A 21,692-nucleotide genomic window follows, 5' to 3' on the forward strand; every position below is an offset into this window, starting at 1 on the left:
AATTCTGTGGCATTGTCACTCAGCTTCTTTCTAACAGAAAAAAAAAAAGAAAAGCAGAGACAATTCCTTGAAAACGTAAGCTGTTTCCTTAAAAAAAATCAAGGAAAAAGAAAAGTAAGATTTTTAACTGACAGAGCTAATGGACAATGAGAGGTTATTACATTTTGCTTTTAAATAGCATGCGGAGTAATGCAATTCAATCTTCATTTTCTTGAGGAACAGCTCCCCCTCCCCACCCCCAAAGCTGTCAGGAAGCTCCACAAGCATTTTTTAAAAATAAAACCATCTCAGATGTGCTCAATTCATCTTCTTTCACAAGCATAAAAGTTACAAGCTATATTAGCTTAGAATTGATTTTGACAATCTGATTCTTTAACGACTCTGGTGACTGGAAAAAAGAATGACTTGGTTTGTCGTGTCGTACAGGAGGAGGATGCTTAAATATAAAAGGGTAGAAAATTTATACTGGTGATTCTGAAAGCATGGAGATTAAACGGTCACAAAAGCATACATAGAATTAAATCAAGCAAAATAAAAATAAATGCATTTATCAAATCGGAAGGCACACCTGGCAACACAGAGCCAGAGTACAGCATCAGTTTCAGTGGCACAATGAAGTAATTTCTCTCTCGTTGGATTCTGGAGTGCATACACAGAAGTGCTGTGACAACACACCTAACTCCGGAAAGCAGAGCAGAGAACAAGCATTTCATTTTGATTCATGAGCTAAGATATTTTTCCTCTTTTTTTCCTAACTGCTGCTAACTGTAATTCTGGTCTTCGTTCAAGTGAACGCCAAGCTACTGGGGGATTTCCCAAATGGGATTACCCGTGTTTTTTCAGTTCCTACTAGCCTCTTACAGTTGCACCTGTGACAATTTAGCTGAGCTGGCTGTCAACGACCAGCAACCAAATGTGAGGAAACAGCAGACAGATTTAAGCTGTCTCAGAAGACAAAATATAACTTTTCTGGGGGGGATTCTTATGTTAGAAATTTGTAAGATCTTCTAATTCCTAGGGGAAAAAGGAAAAAAAAAAAGACAAAATGTAAGCTATTCTAAAATCCTCTGCCTTTTGTTGAAAGAGTCTTGCTTTTCCACTCAGTTTTCGCTGAGGTACAGTCACAGTGCATAATTCAAACACCGTAAAGTAAGTAAACAGTGGGAAAATGTTTCCCCTTCTACCCTTAGGAAAAGCATTTTGGAGGTAAGGGGTGGGGAAGTAAGAAAAACAGGAGAGCAGCACAGCATGAAAGTACAGACAAGCATCATTAAGCTTTCATACAACATCTGTGTGACATTTGTGCATGTACTCACTTCCAGTGAAGAGACAGAACTCAAAACTAATGGTGATCATCCCAAGTCTCCAAATGCAGGAAGAATCCTGCAGCCTTCCCACTGTGTTTTCAGGATAGTGAAACAGGAGGCTGACAAAGCAGACTATTTTCTATTAAATTGGTTTCACTGCTATTTTTGGCCAGGTGGCATTACAAAGTTCTTGAACAGATCTATTGTGCTGCTGTATGTATTAAGAGAGACTTATGTACATAGAGACCACTGTAAAACAATAGCTACAGAACAAGCCTCGTCATCTTCTGCTTGTTGTACACAGTAATTGGTTCTAGGGTCAATGCTGTGATGTTGCAACAAAGGACGATAGCTTAAGGGTAAAGTATGAACAGCAGTTGTTAATGGAAATTCTGTTGCTATACAAATGCCCCAGAAAATGAATTGAATGAAATATTCTGTATTAGCAAAACTGGTTATGAACACAGTGCTCAACCTTAGCTCTCCCATAAACGGCCAATTTCACTGAAGAAACGTAGCAAATACTTTCAAGTATCTGAAACAAGAAAATAACACTGATGATACACTGTGATTTTGAAGCAGATTTGACAAACACGGCACTTGCCATAGGCGCTAACTTACTCACATTAAGATATAAGTAAAGAATGGTACCTGGATTTACAGTGCTCTTTGTAAAATATCCGCTACTAACGGTAAGGCAATTCTGTTCAAAGACCCATGTGGGATTGCTCGACTGAATCTAAACATCTGGGGCAAGTTATGTATCTGGCTTTCATGCCTTTGGAATGACATGCTACATTTAAGCCAAGAGGTTCAGACACACCACTTTTAACAGCCATGTTCCAAAAGTTCATGACTTTATCATTCTGAATCTTCCCACTCAATGACACTTCCAATTAAAAAAGTTAATCGTCCTTTCCCGCGCTCCAAGAAAAAACAGGCATAGACATCACAGATGTCATCTTCCAAAGTGTTTTCCCAAATCCAGTGACTACCACACTATGCTGAAGTACTTCGATGCAAAGGCCCAAAGGAAGAGTCACCCTGATGATTCACAGTGTAAAACACTAAGATATAGAGTGTATCGAAATGTGTTCCCTCCCTTACACACTTCCTTTCTCTTTTAGTTTCCCTAAGGATCTCAGACAGACTTCTATCTGTTTTTCTTTCACCTGTTTTGCCTCCTTACGCTGCCCTGAGCTGTGTGATTGTTCCCGCAGGGCTGTGGCAGCTGCTCTGCTAAATCTCCTGTGCTGACAAACCCCCACCCTGAGCAGACAGGATTACACTCAGCTATGGCCTCTCCTTCCCCGCTACTCCACTTTCTCTGTGTATGCTCTACACTCACTCATCTCCTTCCATCAAACAACGCTGTTTTTTTCCCTGCCAACTGCATCTTCACAGCCTAATTCCTCACAGCATGCCAGCCTTCCCAGCACGTGCTGGCCCAGGGCTGGGCAGTCCTTGTGGCTCTTCTCCTGTCAGCAAGCTAATGCCATGACACCACTTACGCAAACATAAAACGCTTACCTCCAGCTTACTTCCTTACGCCATTAATTCACCCCTTTTTCAAGGCCCTATTTAAGGCTCACATTTGCTACAATTCCCACAGAAACCACCTATGGTTAGTAGCCGACAAGAGCAGCTGAAATGGTTAACAGGGGATTTTTGGAAATAAATGCTCAGCTGTGTCCTCAACCCAGTAGGATCAGCCAGGTGATTCCCTCAAGGTCTCCTGCATTCCTCAGCTATTCATTGTTCAGTCTAAACCCAGACCAAAGTCTGAGACAAACTCTCCTACTGCTTCTTCTGGGAAACCCCAAAGCACTCTTACTTCTTTATGTTAAGGGTGATGGAGCACTGGCACAGGCTGCCCAAAGTGACAGTGAAGTCTCCTTCTGTGGAGATATTCTTGACCCACCTGGATGCCTACCTGTGCAACCTGGTCTAGGGAGTCTGCTTTAGCAGGGGATTGGACTCAATGATGTCTTGAGATCCTTTCCAACTTCTCCAATTCTGTGACTTTTTTGTATGATCATCACAGCAAGTTGGATCTAGACATCCCTCTGTATAACGGAAAATGTTCCCAGCCAGGTCCCACCTCCTTTGTCACAATATGACCATGACTTTGCCCCTAAAGTCCATCTTGGAGCCAACATGCACAGGAGGTGCTGCAGAGGTATGGAGAGAAACTGCACTTTTGTTGGCAACTTGAAGCATAAGACAGAAGAAACACAGACTGACTGTCTCACCATGTGTATGTTGTGTGGTACTTGTGATGCTTCTGCCACCATAAACTAGACAAAATAGATTCATGTTAGAAAGCAAATTCTTCAATAGGGCCATTATTGCAGAAGATTGCATTTTGGCTTGTACTTCGCATGCCCTCTGTCATCTGCCACCATCCAGATCCTTGGAGGACTGTCAGCATGAGAGGCCTGTTTGGAAGTATTAATAAGCTTCCGGAATAAGTTATTTATACTGTTTGGATGCATCCCTAATAGCAACACATCAGTCCTTACCTGTTCATAAATATTCTTTTATACACAAATACACTTTCTGAAATTCTGCCTAGCTTTTCTCAGACCTTTTTCAGCCTGATGGAGTTTTTACTCATATAATGTTCTGGAGCCATTGCAGACATCATTTCCCATCTCTTTTTCCTTATGATTTCTGCAAATCTCAAAAGAAACCTGCAAAGCTGGACTTTGAGCGAATATTCTATGAAGAGTACTTTCCACAGTGGGTGAATAAAATATTTAAGATATATTAAGTAAGTTTAAAAGATTTCAATTCTTGCTCTAGTATAAATGACCACAGAAGCAGAAAATTTTACTACCGCAAAAAAAATTTCATTATGCATTAATAAAATCTAATTGCTGACTGTTAATATTAGGGACTTAAATGCTGACAACTCCAGAGATTTAGAAAACACCACCAACACAAACCTAACAACTCTATTTGTAAAATAAAGTGATTATCTCTGAATTATAACTAATGTCATGCCTGTGTGTATAAATTAACAAAAACAAAACCCAACACTGCACATTTCCCACACAAATAACAGCACTGGGCATCCTGGCCAAAGGTATGCAGTGCTACAGTAGCAAAGTGATTCTCATGCAGACCAATTTGTTGTCTCAGAGCAATCCAAGTAAACAATAACTTTTTCCTGTTACAATTTTACTCACTGTTCTGTGTTTAGTGATTTTTCCTAACGCTTCTCTAGGCTTCAGAAGTACTTACGGTCAAGACATTTGTGAGAGATTGGTGTGCTTGTGGATACAGTAAGTGTAAGGACAATAAACTTCTGCAAAGTATTAGAAGAAGTTTAGGATTAATGTGTTCCATGTGCAGTATAAGCTCCACTTCCTGAATGCTCTTTTATGGAAAGAGAAAGGTCTCTTCATTATCTAGTAAAAAAAGAAGTTTCATTACATACTGAATAAATACTTAATCACAGAAATCTGAGCAGTCATGTGGCTCGCTGATGTTCCACGCTACCAAAACACACAATGGGCAAAGTCCAAATGCAGCATCTGCTCCTCTACCTTGGCATACAGAAAGAGATGAAGCCTTTGCATCCCACTACAACCCTTATTCTTACAACACATTGCACTCTGTCTTTCACCATCGTGACACTTGCTCACAATTACTACCATTAAAACATGCAGAAAATGTTTCACGGAGGGCAAAAGTGCTGTTCAGACCTGAGGTTTGCATTTCTGAAAGAATCCATGTATTTCCCTTGCGGCTGCGTTTCTTCCCCCCAAAATTTAGTTTTTTTGCTGACAGCAGCTTGCCTCAAATGCTATTTAAGCAGTAAGACATCACAAGACATATGCTATTGTGAGATAACACACACCTCTGAAGTATCGTTAGGTGTAGCTGATGCCTTCAACTGCCTGATGAATTTGTTATCTCAAAGAAACACAAGGTTTGGGAGGGTCTTGCATTACAGTCTAAATCCAAATTTAGTCTTAAAATTTGAAAGGAAAAAAAAAAGTGTTTTTCTTCCTATCACTTTAGGGGAAAAAAAAAGAGATCTCACTTAGAGTAAATAGCCTTAACTTATGGCTGCCAAAACAAAACCAAAATTACAACTGTGATGTGACAACAAAATCATTTTAACGGCTATTTATTCTTTTGTTACCTCAAGTAACAGAGAAAAGGAAGTGACATTTGAAGTTTGAGATGGCCAATCTGGAAAATAAAGTTCTAAAAGAACGTAAGAATGTGTCTAAAAGCATTTCCTGTAAAGAACATCTGAGCCTGACAAAGAGGAGTATCCACATCTGTGATAAGTAAACACCCATACTCAAGTTACAATAACCATTAATTGAGAAGTACTTGTACTTCTCACATTAAACACTACCTTAGTTGAGAATCTGCACTTAAATGAATAAAGTGTTAGATTTTTGTATTAGCATCACTAAAACCTTAATTGAACCTATTAACAGAATATCCACAAAAGAGAATTTTGAGACTTGCTCCTCACAGTGTCTTATCTCTTAGGACTGAAGTAAAATGCCCCAGTAGATTTCAAGATATGTAATTTACACTGGAGTTGATTATTGAAAAGAAACATTTCTGTTTTTCCTTTAACCTCAAGCTAATAGGTAGCAAGTGGTTCAACAAAGCCATTAATGTTGACTCCAACCTGACTGCTCAGAAGCTGAAAACCAAGCCAGCAGTTACAACTTCTGCTGGATCGGCACAAAAGTATTCAACAACAGTTCAAACCCTCGCTGTCTATAAACAAGAAAGGCTCGGGAGGTATTTTTTATAAGAGCATGTAGTGACAGGATAAGGGGAAACAGCCTGAAACTGGAAGAGGGTAGATTTAGAGTAGATATCAGGAAGAAATTCTTTCCTGAGAGGGTGGTGAGACACAGAACAGGTTGCCCAGCAAGTTTTGGGTGCCCCCATCCTGAAGGCATTCAAGGCCAGGCTGAAGGGGGCTTTGATAACATGGTTAAAGGGAGGTGTCCCTTTCTATAGCAGGAGATTGGAACTACATGATCTTAAAAAGTCCATTCCAATCCAAACCATTCCATGATTCAATGAAAAACAAATTCTCCATGTAAATAAGTTCACTACACCTTTACAATTCCATTTCATAGATACCAAATGTGGAACAACAGCAGTCACAGAGCAAGCACAAAAAGAATAAGTCTCAAAGACTAGTTCTAAGCCACTGAAAATAATAATATGATGAAACATAGGAAGTTTTCCTCCAGTTCATAAAATTCACTATACGTTTTTAGTGACTCCCAAAAATCCATGTTGACTGATTATAAATCTTGTAAGTGATCAGGAGCAAACTTGATGAAAAAAAAAGTTGACACTCTCTTTCTGTAAAGGGTTCCCCTGACTGCAGCTAAGCTGCTCTTGACTTTTAGGAGCCTGACTGGTGCCACAGCCAGGCCCACTCAAGCTAAAGCTGAATGACTGAATGAGAATACTGGTGTAGGAAATAAGTAATTAAATACAAGAATAAAATGAAGTCAGGTGACCTAGCGAAACCCACATTTGCAAAATGCAGCCGCAGAAAACAAGTCAGCTACCCATACAGCAATCCAAACTGTGTTACTTTTATACCCTGTGCAGCTCTGGATCCCAACAGGTTTCAACTGAGGCAGAACTCAGCCCACCCCACCCACAGAGGCACACTGAGAGCATCCACTGCCAAACCTGACTCTTAGTTTAAGAGGAATCAAACTGTGAATCATAGTGTTAAGGACAGCAAAAAGATCAAACATCAAAGACACCCACACATATCCCCTGTTAGCAGCCATTTACAGATCAGCCGAATCCCCACTCAACACAGCCATGGTACTACAGAAATATTTGAAAATCAGATTAAAGCCACTAGCACTGCAATTTGCATTGCTCAAATCTTGTTTTACTAGTTGGGGGGATGGGGTCCCTGCTCACTAATCAAAAACTGCTAGAAAATAAAAGCATTACACAATGTGATTTTATGCCTGTAAATGTCACAGAGTGATATTTCACATGCTGTATGTTAATGTAACAGAAACATCAGTAAATTGCTATAGTGGCTTTTAAAAGGGAGTATGGTTAAGGCAGGCATAAACAAGCGCTGTTTTTGAGGAAGCTGATAAAGTTACTGAAAGCTGAATTCCAACGTAAGTGGGTCAGCCAACTGGACCCACTGTGCAAATATATTAAACATGAGAGGAGGTATTTTTTCATTACTTCCTGCATGAAGTAAATCCAGCACTGCTGATAATTTTCCACATCCATGACAAAAAATAGTATTTTTTTTACATGCTTGTTGCATTTGTAAACATGAAATGGATACTGGTGTTTCAGAAAGGATTAAACCGACACAAACAGTCCTTAAAGAACCCGGTGTGACAACAATTTCAAAATCCACTGAAGAAGTATGAAGACTTAATCTTGCTTTGGGCATCTTACTCAAGCTTCAGGGCAAAGTTTATCTTGCTATCACATCCCTTTCAGAAACCACACTCTCCTCCTTGCTTCCTGACAGATAAAACAAAGACTGAGGAAACCTATCTCTCCCTCAGTATCTCCGCACAAGTTTTCTTCCCAGCTGAGCTCACACCACATACCTACAGCTACAATAAACTGCCTCAACAATACTCTGGTCTAATTGTGTCACTTGTTACTGCGTATGCCAACCCGCACAGAAGAAACACTAACAGTTAAAACTGAATACAGTGGAAGTATCTTTGATGTACAGAATTCTGTAGCCCTTAAACAACAGGACCCCCCACTGAACCACTGGCACAGAGTAGAGTGCAACAGTTGCATCGATAACTTCAAAATGTTGTGAAAGTTCGCTCTCCAGCAACAACAAAGACAGTATCTGACAGAAGTCATGCATTCACAGAGGTATTTCCATCTCAGACAGCATTTGCTGCCTTAGTTCTGACTTGAGCAGACTGTGCATTATCTGCTCCCCATCACCCTGCCCCACTGCAGGAGCAGCTGGAGCTCCCGTTCAGCTCTTGTGCTGGCCACCCACACTACAGCAGACTGAATAAGACAGGACCTAGTAACAAGGAGCTTGGTAATCAGGAACACAGTGGAAATTACCCAAGATGCCTACAGGGCAATCATTAAATGTTCCTTAGTTAGTATGATGTCAGGGTAATATATAGCATTAAAGGGTACAGACTGCATTATCCCACAGCATTGCTGCCCTGTTCCAATCAATCATTTTTGTGAGAGCTTCTTGGAGAACAGCCTCCAGGAGCCTAAAATAAAGAGCTAAACAACTTCACATTTATGAGGTACATGTGCCAAAGAAGGTTTTTAACCATACGTCTGTATGTCCTGCATCTCTTTTTCTCCTTGGTACACACTTCAGAGATTCTGGCCTCCTGAAATCTTTTTGTCACCTATTTCCTTGAGATCGTCAGCATGATTTCTATTTCATTTTGTTCCCTCAGTTGTTCTTCCCATTCATACTGTCCCATCATTAAAGAAGATGAAAACAAAAAGCTACTGCGAATGACAGCACCACAGGAAGATACTCACACCAGAGATTTTTACTGCGGCCCTGAGGACTGTACTAGAGACCAAAGGGGAGGGCAAAGGCAATGGAGTACTGCCGTGGAGGTGTACACAGGCCGGTACTGATCAAAACTACGTAGCTGATTCAGTCCTCATCTGCTCAATTTGTTTTGAGAAACAATTTGAACATGGCAAAGTTCAAATGATGCCCAGCGGATTTCACTTCTGCAAGCACAGGGTCCTTGTCTCTCTCAGTTTCCCCTGATTACTTGAATCATCACTCTGCTGTATTTCAAAGTCTCGGAATTAACAACAAAAACAATCAGAGTTATAAAGTTGAGGAGGCTTTGTATTCCAAAAACCACTCCTGGGCAATACCAAAATTAACGACTGTGTGAAACACATAATCCTGGCAAAATTTTATTTTCATTGTAGGGTTCTAACAGAAGCCACTGATGCTGTTCTGCCTTGAAACAACTCCACTTCAAGGAAATCTGGGGTAGCAGTTACCAGCTGTCCAGCATGGAGACATTCCCCAATTTGTCATACACTTATTATTCTGCAAAATAAATAAGCTAAATAACTTCAGCATGTGTAGAACAAGATCCTCGTTTGGTGCATGATGTCAGAACAGCATCACCTTAAGTGACAGTTACAGAACCACTGAGGTTGGAAAAGACCACTAAGACCACCTAGTCCAGATATCAGCCCACCCCCACTGTGCCCACTGACCACATCCCTCAGTGCCACATCCACACAGTTCTTGAACACCCCCAGAGACAGTGACCCCACAACTCCCTGTGCAGCCTGTGCCACCGTCTCACCACTCTTTATGAGATGAATTTATTCCTGATGCAACTTAAAGCCATTACCTCTTGTTCTATCACTAGCTACCTGGGAATAGAGCCCAACTACCAGAAGTGATTTGCACTAAATGGGAGTCTGGCATAAGAAGTACCTGAAGCACAGTTATTTGATTAAGCTACACAGAAAAATGTATAAATAGTGGAGAGGATTTCCCTTGTATACAGAGAAACATATTTTCATATAAGCAAAACAAGGAAGTTCTGGCATTAGATGCTGGCAGCTACACCACATACACTCAGTTTTCCACAACAGAATATATTCACCAGAACCATCTTTATTTATTTTTTGATCTCACTCTGGAGTTACTACGTTTTTATTTTTCTGTTTTCACTTGATACACCGCTTTATTTATGCCCACTGTTCTCCTTCTCCAGATGTCAGTCCCACCATTCTACTGGAAAATGAAAGCAACTCTGGAAGATGCTTACCTTTTAATTATTTATTTATTTTAAATCAAAACCCCCACAAGATTATCCACTTTTTGTTATGGTAGCAGCTCTTGGATTTGTTAGAGTTGATACCTGAACAAAACAAAATACAAATCCATGCTTCGTAAACCTCTGCCAGTCTTACAAATATCATTATCTTTCTATGCTAGCATTGCAATTTACACACAGGATTTTCTTATAACGTGTCCGGGATAAATACTATCTGTTACATCTCCCTGTAACAATATAACCTGTAACAATTCATTGGTAGCTCTCTTCAATTCATCAACAAAGACACTAAGACACTAAATCCATTGGCATTCTAAGAGTTTTTAAACAAATGCAAAGGAACCCAGACACTTTTTTTTAATTAAAACCAAGGAAGGAGGTGTGAATTCATACAACTTAGCAGGTCCATAACAAGACAGTGGGTGCTCTAGGAGGTGCAAACACAAGGAGCTCCCGCAGCTCTCCCTCCTGTCTCTGCCCCTGTTCCTGACCTCTTGTTTGTTAACAAGTAAAACCTCCTGGCATCACCCACCTCAGGCCCATATGCTGTAAGCCCTTTGGCTTCTGTGCAAGATGCCCAGAACCTTAGCTCTGCCTGAAAGGGTTTAAACCCCAGTACGGTCCTACATTTCCTTCCATTCTTCCTTATTGCCATCTCTCCTCTTGCCCTTCCATTGAGCTCATCAAGCAAGTCCCACCAAATCACTGGTACTTTCCAACGCAACAAAAATACAGCCACATGCAGCCGTTTGGTTTTCTTTTCTTTTTTTTTTTTTATTGTATTCTGTACTTTCCAGCCATTTGTGTCCATCTTATCTTGTCAGACTAGGAGCTCCTTAAGCCTCACACTGTGTTTGTACAGGGCGTCGCACAATAGTTTTCCTTTGCAATCAGTCCCTTCTTGCATTAGCCAGCATCACAAAACCAGCATCTATTGACTAAGAATGAATCAGCTTCTCCTTAAAGCACTTTGAAAATCTGGAGGAGTCTGACATAGGAAAAAAAAAAAAAAAGTGAAGAAAACAGAGGTAAGAGGCAGAAAAAGAAAACAAAATGGAGGAGATTATTCCCACTGAAAGCAGCATCCCCTCTAAGATGCAACACGCACTCTCCCCTTTCACTTGCTTCCCTCCTTGATAACGTCAGGCTAGAACAAGAAGCATTCACCTCCTTTATTCCTAGTAACAATCCTGGGTTTGGTGTCTGTTTCCTCCCCCTTCCAGATTTACTTTAGTATTTTGCATTCAAACACCATATTTAGCAGAAAGAAAAAGCTACTTTATGACATTCTCCCTTTTCCAAGATCTAGACTGGGATATCAAAGACCTGTTCTTTTACTTCATGTTTGCTGAGCACCAAGTGGTATTTAAATTGTTTTCACTTCTTTTCTTCATCTTTCCACCTGTCAGAAGCAGTCATATCTTTAAAATTATACTTCCTTCTTCATTTCAGGACTGAAATAGTGTCTACTGTAACAAAATGCAACAGCCCAATTACTAAATACACCATGACAACATGAGTGCCTGTATTAAGCCTTAAAAATACTAACCACTGAATGCACACATGTACATACACACAGACTGAACAATTTCTTCTGTACACTAGACACTACATTTTAGAAGAGAAGCTGTTAGACTGAAGGGGAAAAAAAAAGTATTTTTTCTTCCACTTTTATCACTGTACAACTTCCTTCTACTCACTTAGTCATAACACTGGGGTTCTTTTAATTACAAAGGTAAAATAACCAACTTAAAGACAGATTTTGTTAAGTGCTAAGCAACCACTTGCCAGTGGCTCAAACAACATCAAACTCAAATGAGTGGAAATTCAGGTACACTTTGCTAGTGACCTGAATGCCAAACAAAAACAAAGATTCATCTGGAGCAGGGAAAGCTCAATCTGAGTCTGCTCTTAACAGCCTGTGTTCTTGTGCACCTTTTTCCAGGTGCTTTTTCCAACAAAGCACACATACATCATGCATCCAACATCTTTGTATGACGGGTTTCACATGGTATTCTGTCCGTGTAACAAAAGAGAATTGTTTAATTTTTGCCCTCCTTCCAATAAGAGGGAAAGCAGTTTGTAACCTGCCAGCTTCCCCCTGGCAGCTGATAAGCAGGGTCTGCACACATCACTCTCATGCCTGAGAAATCATTATGTTACTCTACGTAAACAGCAGAGACAAATTACTGATGTGTTAAGAGCAAAGAAGTGGCTACCCTGGAGGCTCTCAACCCCATTTCACATGCAAAGTGCATTTCTTGCTTTCCTCCCAATAAGCTCTATCACTGTTCCCCAGCTCCAACCACCCTCAGCCCAGCATCTGTTGGCCCTAAGTGAGAGCATGGAGGCACATAACCAGCTTCCCTGCTGCAAGATACTGGACAAACCACTTACTTCCTACCCTGTGTGTCAACAGGACCACTAAGATTAGTAAGAGTTAAATGCACAGAGGTACCTTCAGCTGAATCAAAACTAGAACATTCAATACCTGGCAGTATCAAGAACCTCTTCTGACCCTGCATAACAGGGTAACACGTCAAATGGGAAAATATATGAAAGTAAACTTTTATTATTTAAAATAACCTTGTGATTAATGCAAGACTTTCCTGACCACAATCTGAGTAAAAATACTACCGTAGCAGGCACATCAGGAAGAGGAACTGAGAGCACAGAGCACGGTTTGCCTGCCTCTGCTGGTGGTGGCTGCTGTGTGGGGCACTGGAGCTCTGCCCTTGACAGAAAAGGTTCACCAGCAAGAATGGCTACAACAAGCCACAGCAGAGCACAGCAAACCACAGCACTTCTAGGACAAAACCCATCTGAAGGCCACACTAGATCATCTGATTTTTAACAGGACATGCATGAGAGTGAAATTTGGTCTTCATTCTGTAGACCTTATGTCTATGTTGGTAGAGGAGGAAAAGAAAACCTCTGCAGTTAAAACAGACGTTTGCAGAAGAGTAAAAACCAATCCCACAGCTTGCTGGATAGAAGGACCACAGTCCCCCAGCAAACAATGTAAGTTTCAGCAAATCTGAAATCAGAAATCTGGTCTCAGCAAATCTGATACCAGAAAGAGAAAACTAGGAAACTTCAATCCTGAAATTTGACCCACAATGAGAAAAAAAAAAATCCTTCCTTTTTAATTAAAAAGTCTTTGTCACTTGTAAACTTTTAAAATACAAAAATGCAACAGCTATCCTCACAGATAATTGTTGCAACTGCATCCCTTTTCTAAGATGTATCTTTCATCAGGCCTATCGGTTTTCTTCTTCTTTAGTATTCAGCAAAATAGATAAGAATCAATTTGGCACCCAAAAGGAATGAGTTTCCTGGTGTTGGTTAGACAGTGGTTAATCCAGTCACCTTAATTCCTGTGAGAGAAACTGCTGTGCAACTCAAACTCTCACCTTTCACTCATGAGACAAGGGCTGAGCTTGAACTGAGGTAAGAACTGGGACAGGGAAAGAGATGAGACAGCTCCTCTTGTTAAAAATAAAGTGCTGAATAGGGAGAGCACAGAACAGCCTTACTGTTTGAACATCATGTGAAAAGTGTTCCAGTGTTTTCAGCCTGTCTCCAGAGAGATGGTTTTCCATCACAGCAGTTTCCACAAGGGCACTGTACATTACACCAGTAAAACATGGCAGCCTCATTTAACTTCAGACAAAGCTGCAGCTTTAGAACCAGATTTTGTGTCAATTGTACAGAGGTGCTTCAGGCAGCAGCAGCTGTGGGTTTTCACACAGAACTACTACAGTCCCATAAACAATTTTTTCTGTTCTACTGAGCACCCAACTTGCACACAGGGGTCTTGACCCAAGCTGTAGTTAAATCAAGTTTAGGACACTTCATGTAATTATTAAAGACAAATGGGTGGGGTTTCATCCACCCTCCTGCCCAACAGTTTTGGTCCTTTGGTTCCCCTCTTCCCTCTGAACACTTTGAAAGCCACATTGCCAAGCAGTGCTGGCCACAACATTAGCTGTCCTAAAACCCCCCAGAATTTTATGAAAGAAGCTTAAAGACAAAATATATGCCAGACTGCCTTACCACTTTTGGAAAAATGCACAGTTACTAATATACAATTCTGGCAGTTGTTGCTCTGGGCTCACTGTGGGGCTTGTCGCCACTGGAGAAAGCGCTGCATTATATAAAATCCTAAAAGAACAGCCAATAAAAAAATCGACCTTCTTCCACAATGGTGCAGATTATTTCAGAGATGGTCTTGAAAATGAGTTTAATTTACAGATAACATTGTTCTTCAAGAAAAAAAAAAAAAAGAGGGATATGTTAACGTTTGACAAACAAAACCAGCAGAAAAAAATCATTCAGTAAGACCAGTAAGGAAAGAATGATTAATCTCATGTTTCTAAGAGGGCATTCTAAAACAAATCAAGGTAAATAATAAAAAATCAGAAGACAAAAAATAAAAAATAATAATAAAAAAACTTTACAAAAGTGTTTAATAGTGTTCTTTTAAATATTTACTTTGCTGTTATTTGGAGCATAATTTGTTCCATTTAGTAGTGTTGGGCTCAAAGGACCGCTTTAACCCAGAGAGATTAATTATAGCCCTTGGAGTTATAAACATAAGTTTGAGAAGCAAAGCAGAAAGGAGAGGAGAGAAACACCTCTCATGCTGGCTACTAATGAGTTGACAAGCTTAGGGGCAACACAAGCTGCACCCTTTCCGAACGAGCTCACTGAAGGCAGGACTGGAGCTGGGTGTCCACAAACTGGGGAAAAGTAGCCCCTCGGATGTCACAAAATCACAAAGGCTGGAAAAGATCTCTAAGATATCTAGTCCAACCACCCACCTACCATCAATACTGCCCACTAAACCATGTCCCCAGGTATCCCATCCACACGTTTCTTGTGCTGGGAGGGTAGCACAACGTAACAGTAGAGGTAGCTTGCTGCAGGTCATTACCATAGTTCTCAGGTATCCCCCGCTGAAATACAACTTTACTTGCACCTTCTGAAGGCCTCCTCTGACCTTACTTCTATCACTTAGCGCAGCAACAACATAACTGCCACACAGAGCAACGTTTGTTGGGTGCAGGACTCCATCCAGCTTGCACCTCCTCCTGCCCATACTGTTTGCTCACCACATGGCCCAGCCAGCAGCCATCTTACCTAGCGAGGGGTCGGCTGCTCCCTCCTCCGAGCTCTCTTCGGCCCCCTCTTCCCCCAGTCCGGAGGTGGCTGAATCCTCCAAAGCAGACACGGAGTCAGGCGTGCTGGGCGCGCTGACAGAACCCAAGTCCCCTTCTTCGCTGCTGGAGCCATAGCGGTCTGGCTGGGCAGCCGTCCCGCCTTCGCGGCAGCTCCTCCGCTCCTTGCGGTGCACCCGTGAGTGCAGCACCATTTGGTGGTAAGTGCGGAAGATCTTGCCGCACTCGAAGCACTCAGTGGACTTGTTCTGGGCAGCCCGCCTGCCCTGCCGTGAGGAGGGACGGTAGTCCACGTTGCCCTGGGTGGGCGGGCAGCTCTCCCCTGGCAGGACACTGCCAGCCTTCTCCAGGCGCCCACTGGGACAGCTCTTCTTCTTGGGGTTGCTGGAGGAGCTGGGAGAATCCTGCTCCCGCTTGCGCTTCTCCTGGTTGACGAGGATGTACTCCCTCTTATCCTTGTCGTAGGTCACATCCGCGTCCGCCAGGGCCTCGTCCCACCCCAAATACTTCACGTACTCAGAGGGCTCTGCTACTTTTCCTTTGGTGGCCAGCTGCCAAGCTTGGTAGCTACTGACTGGATCCAGCTCAGCTACTCTTTTTCCAGGCTGTCCCCTTGTAACTCTATCCAGCCCCACAGATGGCCTTAGACTGAGACACTGCAAGAAAAACTGCTTTGTTACAGAGGGGCTCAGGCTCCCATCGATTAAGCCCTCTGCTTTATCCCCAGTGCTGCCACGCTGAGCCCGATAGTGCACAGCATTATGCGCTTTTAGACTTTCCATATTTGTAAACAGATTTCCACACTTGGTGCAGACTTCGTACAGGGACAGGCCAGTCACAATCGTCTCCTCCTGTATCACATCATTGATAGTGGCTATGAGTTCCAGCTCATTTTTCAGTTTGTTTTTGCTCCCAGATCTCGGGCCGTGCGACTTCATGTGGTTTTTGAGAAACCAGGGCTCTTTGAATCTTCTGCCACAAATGTGGCAGCCGTGATCAAAGGAACCCCTATGCTTTTTCATGTGAGCTTTCAGGAACCAGGTCTGGCTGAAGGCCTGGCCACAGACTTCACAAGGAAACTCACCAGCACTCAGCTCGCTCTTGCAGTTCTCAGCATAGGCCTCCCCATTTGGGACCTGAGCAGTAACGTGGTCCTTCTCCACGTGGCTTAACAATGACTCCTCTCTCAGGGTCATGAAGCTACACAGCCTGCACTTGAACGGCTTGTGGATCTGATGCAGGTGCTGCTCCAGGTCCTTCTTCCTTTCAAATTTGCTTTTGCAAAAGGTGCACGGATAAGCAGACAGCTTGCCATCCTCCTCAGCAGGCGTCACCTCTGTGACGTCCTTTTTGCTGCTTCTCAACAAGATCTTGCTGCTGTCTAACTGAGCGCTACCATTTAAGATCTTGTTGCAGGCAGACGTGCTTTTGGTGGGGCTGGTGCAGCCACCAAGGCCCTCTGAAACTCCCATCTCGCCCAGCTGAGCCTCTCCCATCTCCACCTCGTGTCCCTGACTTAAAGTGCCTGTCCTGTGGCTACGGATGTGGATCTTCAGGTTGCCCTTCTGGGAAGCTCTGTGATCACAGTAAGGGCATTTGTAGGGCTTCTCACCTGTGTGCTTCCTCATGTGCTGTGATAAGGAGCTCTGAAAAGGGAAACTTTTACCACAGATACAGCAGCTGTGGCACATGGTCTTGTCAGCATCCATGTCATTCTTACTCAGCTTGCCTGGGCTGGAGGATCTCCGTAATGCCATTTCTGCCTCTCTGCTACGATCCATCTGTATTACTGAAACAGCAGGTGAGCGGGGCAGGAGGATTAAAGCATGTCCGGCAGCGGAGGAGGGCTGAACTGTGTTCTCAATCATACGGTTCTGCAGAGACGTTTTATTGCTTCATTCTTGGAGTAACATTTCTCCTTGCAGCTGCTCAAAGCGCCGATTTATTTCTGCATATTCTGTACGCAGATGGCATAGATCACCTGGAACAAGAAGAAAAGCACATGAACTTACAGAAATCATGTAAGTAGACTCCTAAATATATTTCAACCTGTTAATATTTTTTATTTCAACAGATTCTGACACTTGCGCCACACTCAAAAGCATACTATGCTACGATCTATTACACCAAAAAGCAGCAGCTTCTCTGATACTCTGGACTTCAATGGCAAACATTCAAAGCATCATTAATAAACAAAATCCAAAAAGAAGCAACTATGAAAAAAGAATCATATCTCCAAAACTTACATCACGTTGCCTTATAGAAATGCAGACTTAGAAAATATTTTTTGTTTTGAAACCAAGCAGAAATGGCTAAAAAAATGCACCTTAAATAAGGAAAACATTTCTTGAGGGGGTCATTACACTTTAAATCCGTGGCTTTACCGTCACGTGTAATTTCATGTAAAATACTTACTTGCCAAAGATAAAAGGCTTTCCTAGAGACTTTAGCAAATATCATATTCCTGCTGGCAACTGCATTACTTTGCATCTCAGACAGTTCTGCTGTGCTTGATGTGGCACGCACGGAGCAGGCGCAGAAACTGAGCACGTTCAGTACTTTGATTAAAGAGAAAACGACAACGCAGAGTCTGACAAAGCATTCCAGATAACTAATAGCTATTTCCTGATGGGCAATAAGGAAGAAAACTCCAAACGTAATATTTAGTTTCAGTTTGACAAAGTGAACGGATGACGTGCTTAGGTATCAACTTGTCTTAAAAGTGGGAGATTTACGTCAGCAAGACCTACTGGGAACCACAAGAGCAACCATCTCAATGACAAAGAGCCTTAACCATAAACAAACAAACAAAGGAAGAAGCAACTTTGATTAACAAAACAGATTAATAAAAGTCAGAAAGCTTTTGTGTTCTGCCACAATTAAACGTGATGGTCATTATCTGCCTCAGCAATACAATATGCAATGCACCAGCATCCCTCCTCCTTTCATATTGCAAAAAGTCAATAGTTAGATTTTAATAGATGGCTTCTTTTTCACTTACAACTGTAAAACAAAGATCTTCTCCCCCTCCTGTCCTCATTAAGTACTACAAACACCAAACGACTAGATCAAAGGATACAACATTCTGTAATGAACAGCACCAAACTATTATTAAGAAAACATCAGCATCTTAAAACGTAACTAACAAAAACAAGACTACGTACTCAAGCATCCATCATTTGAGATCTGTGACTCAAAAAATAAAGAGCTGCAGATCTAAAGTCACAAAGGTTTCTCACTGTATTCACCTTTGAACCTCTTCAGTACATTGATGAGTAAATACAGTCGAACCACATCACCAGCACAAGCCTAACACAAAGCAAGGTAAAGCTGATGCAACGCTCATCTCAGTTACACAGTATAGAATAACTTCATTACGTTTTAAGTTAATTTAGCCCTCTTATTTGCTACAAAACCATTCGTTTCTGGATTTGATTTTCTACATCTCATATCTGTACAGCATGTTATGAGCTATCAACAGCATCCATTCAAGCCACTTTTTTTTGTAGAGAGCTGATAATAATATCTAAAACAGATGTACCACAAATGCAATTTCATTTTTTGAACAAAGCATTTTTATATTACGACTAGTTTGGAAGTAACATATTACCCCGGGGGGCAGGGGGTGGAAATCATATCAGATCACAGATTCAGAAGTCCATACTGGCAGGAAGCGTGCAAATAAGAATATCTGAATTAATCTCTGAAATTTGTCGTTTAAGACCAAGTCAGGGGGCAGCCTGACAGCAAACTGAGTATATAAAGGATGGCAGTCACAGGGAGTTACTGCTGTATCAGATGGTACAAAAATACAAAATCACAAATAAAAATATGGTTTCCACAGCATACTGAGGGATGAAACAATGCAGAGTAGTATTTTCATTTACTTGACACAAGGCTGACAAGTAGCGACCCGTATTGTCTCATAACCAAAAACTTGACCTAAAATTCATTAAATGGGAAGAAGAAACAGCAAGGTAATACTTTCCGCCTTTCACACTACAGTATACTTGAATAAGCTGCAGCTGCTTCTGAAACGCTCTGCGGAGAGAGGGAGGAAAAAAAAAGAAGCTAGTAAGCCTTGGGGACAGACTGTCCTGGGTATTTTAGATGCCTTCTACATTCCGCATTTTCTGCACCTTACACCAGCAAGAACACTGCTTAATAAGAAGCTTTTAGACAAGCAACCTTTTCTTTCCTTTTTTTTCTTTTTAATGTAGGTTTAATTTTAATTCAACTTCCTATATTGTTTCTTGTCTGAAAGTTCAAAAGAGTTTTAAGAGCCAAAATTAGTCAGACACAAATGCTGCAAGCAGCAGTTAAAGCACATATAAATCCAAAGCTTCAGAGTCCCTTTGTTTACTCGGCCACAGCTTTCCTATGCTTAGCCATGACATATTTCATTTTAATTATTTATAGCATTTTCATTAATGAAGCTTAGTTACAAAAATGAGGATATGAAGAAAGCATTACTTATAAGAGAGACACAGTCACTCAGAGGAGATGCTCCAAGCCCTGTATTCAATTAGACCTGAGGGGGGAAAACAAGCTAGAGTTTAAAGATTGCAAAATGATTTTATTAATCTAAAATAATTAATGGAAGTATATTATCATCATCAAAATATTGTGAGACAATTGGTTCTGCTTTATTACTTTAGCCTGGCCTGTGCACTGCAATTTATAGTGTAAGTTGAAGTAAGTGTTCTTGGTTTTGTACTGTTTGCATTAGCACACATTTAAAACTTGCATAATTTCAGGTCTGATCTCCCACCAACAGAAATTCCAAGGGGAGAATGGGCATTCACTAAGTCTTCTTTACACGGTACGTGGAGGTCTGCACTAGGCTGTAGTAAACGGACTGGCAAACACATAGAGGAGCAGCTTTCAACTCCCACTTCGCATCCTCTAAGTGCCTCTTATACATAATTCTCTTCGAGGGGCTCTTTGCAGAACAACAGAGCTAGTGTTCATTAGAAAGGAAAGAAGCAGCAAATACAAAATAAAAACGACAACTTTGAAAAATGCTTCCATTCACAAGAACCAAACACACAAAACAAGGAAAGTAACACCAAGAATTCTACCAATTTTAGCTTAGTAACTTCCACATTAATTATCAGACAATAATTTCAGCATCAAAAACAGCACAAGAGATGGAAGACGTCAAGTAGAAAGCCAAATCACGCTATTTACCCCTTTCCAGCAAGTAAAATTCTGTCACAGAGGTGTGCTTTCTTTTTTCTGGCTGACTGCAACAATAAAAACATTTTGTCCAAATTACAAATTTGAAAGTATTCTGAAACAGTACTCTTTGAGCACGCATGGTATCTGGCCAGCTACTCCAAGGTATGAAGTCTAAGTAATTCAGGTGGTAACCAGTAACCTTTCATCTCTTCGGTCAAAGTTCAGCCTCCACAGCTGTCACATACAGTTCACAGCAGAACTGCATCCAGCCTGTAGATTCCTCCCAGGCTCAAGGCAGGAAGAGCCCTACTAGCAGAGGGAATTAAAAGTTAAGTCGACTCTATTTCAAACATTTAGGCACCAGAACATCTAACAGACTCGAATATGAAAACTGAGTTTGGAATAATTTTTTGGCTTGAGGGAAAATGCATTTGGCCAAAGCCAACCTGCAGTCACCAGGGAGCTCGGAGCTTCAGCATCACCCATAGCTTTGATAGAACAGGGAGAATGGTTTGATAGGATAAAGGGGAAAGGAGACATAGATTAGATGTCAGGGGAAGTTTTTCACAGAGAGAGTGGTGAGGCCCTGGCACAGGCTACCCAGATAAGCTGTGGGCACACCATCCCTGGAGGCTCCCAGTGCCAGGCTGAATTGGTCCCTGAGCAGCCTGATCTAGCAGTCGGCAACCTTGCCTGTGGCAGGGGGTTGGAACCAGCTGATCTTTGAGGTCACTTCCAACCCAAGCCATTCTATGATTCCCCAGTAGAGCACTGGGTCCTGGCAGCACCACGGCAGATATACATGGCTTCGCTGTCCTCACAGCTTCTTTACAAGCGAGGCATGGGTAAAAGGGCAAGGAACAATGCTTTAAATAAAACAGGAGCACTCTGCAATACCTGATACTCTACTTTTTATGCCACCTGCATGTTCTGAAAGAAGACGAGACACACACAGTCCCTGCAGCTGGCCACATAGCCCTCTGAAGGCCTTTTTGTGCTACTTGAAAAGGGAAAGACAGACAGAAATAGAAAATAAACAAGTCAAGAAAGTTGGAAAAAATAGAATGTAAAGAGAGATACCACATCGAAAAATTGCAAATTCATTTCTGTCACTTACTTAGATACAAATACCTTGAGCAGTGTAGACAGTAAAAAGAAAATTTCCGTGTTTCAACATAACAGAAAACTATAAATTCCTTGTTTTCCTGCAGTGG

At 41.6% G+C, this 21,692-nt stretch overlaps 1 protein-coding gene across 4 annotated transcripts in view; it reads right to left on the minus strand.

The window, feature by feature from the left end:
* ZNF516 (zinc finger protein 516) overlaps window positions 1–21,692 on the minus strand; it is a 98,494-nt gene that overhangs the window by 41,574 nt on the left and 35,228 nt on the right. For all 4 annotated transcript variants that reach the window (XM_065753101.1, XM_065753099.1, XM_065753100.1 and 1 more), the window contains exon 2: window positions 15,260–17,278. In XM_065753101.1, coding sequence (XP_065609173.1) covers window positions 15,260–17,165 — 1,906 coding nt within the window. In that variant the 5' untranslated portion in view covers window positions 17,166–17,278. The remainder of the gene's footprint in view (window positions 1–15,259; window positions 17,279–21,692) is intronic.

The sequence above is a fragment of the Cyrtonyx montezumae genome, unplaced genomic scaffold, assembly GCF_038088225.1.
Source record: "Cyrtonyx montezumae isolate F1298 unplaced genomic scaffold, pur_monq_1.0 scaffold_8, whole genome shotgun sequence".
Lineage (NCBI taxonomy): Eukaryota > Metazoa > Chordata > Aves > Galliformes > Odontophoridae > Cyrtonyx > Cyrtonyx montezumae.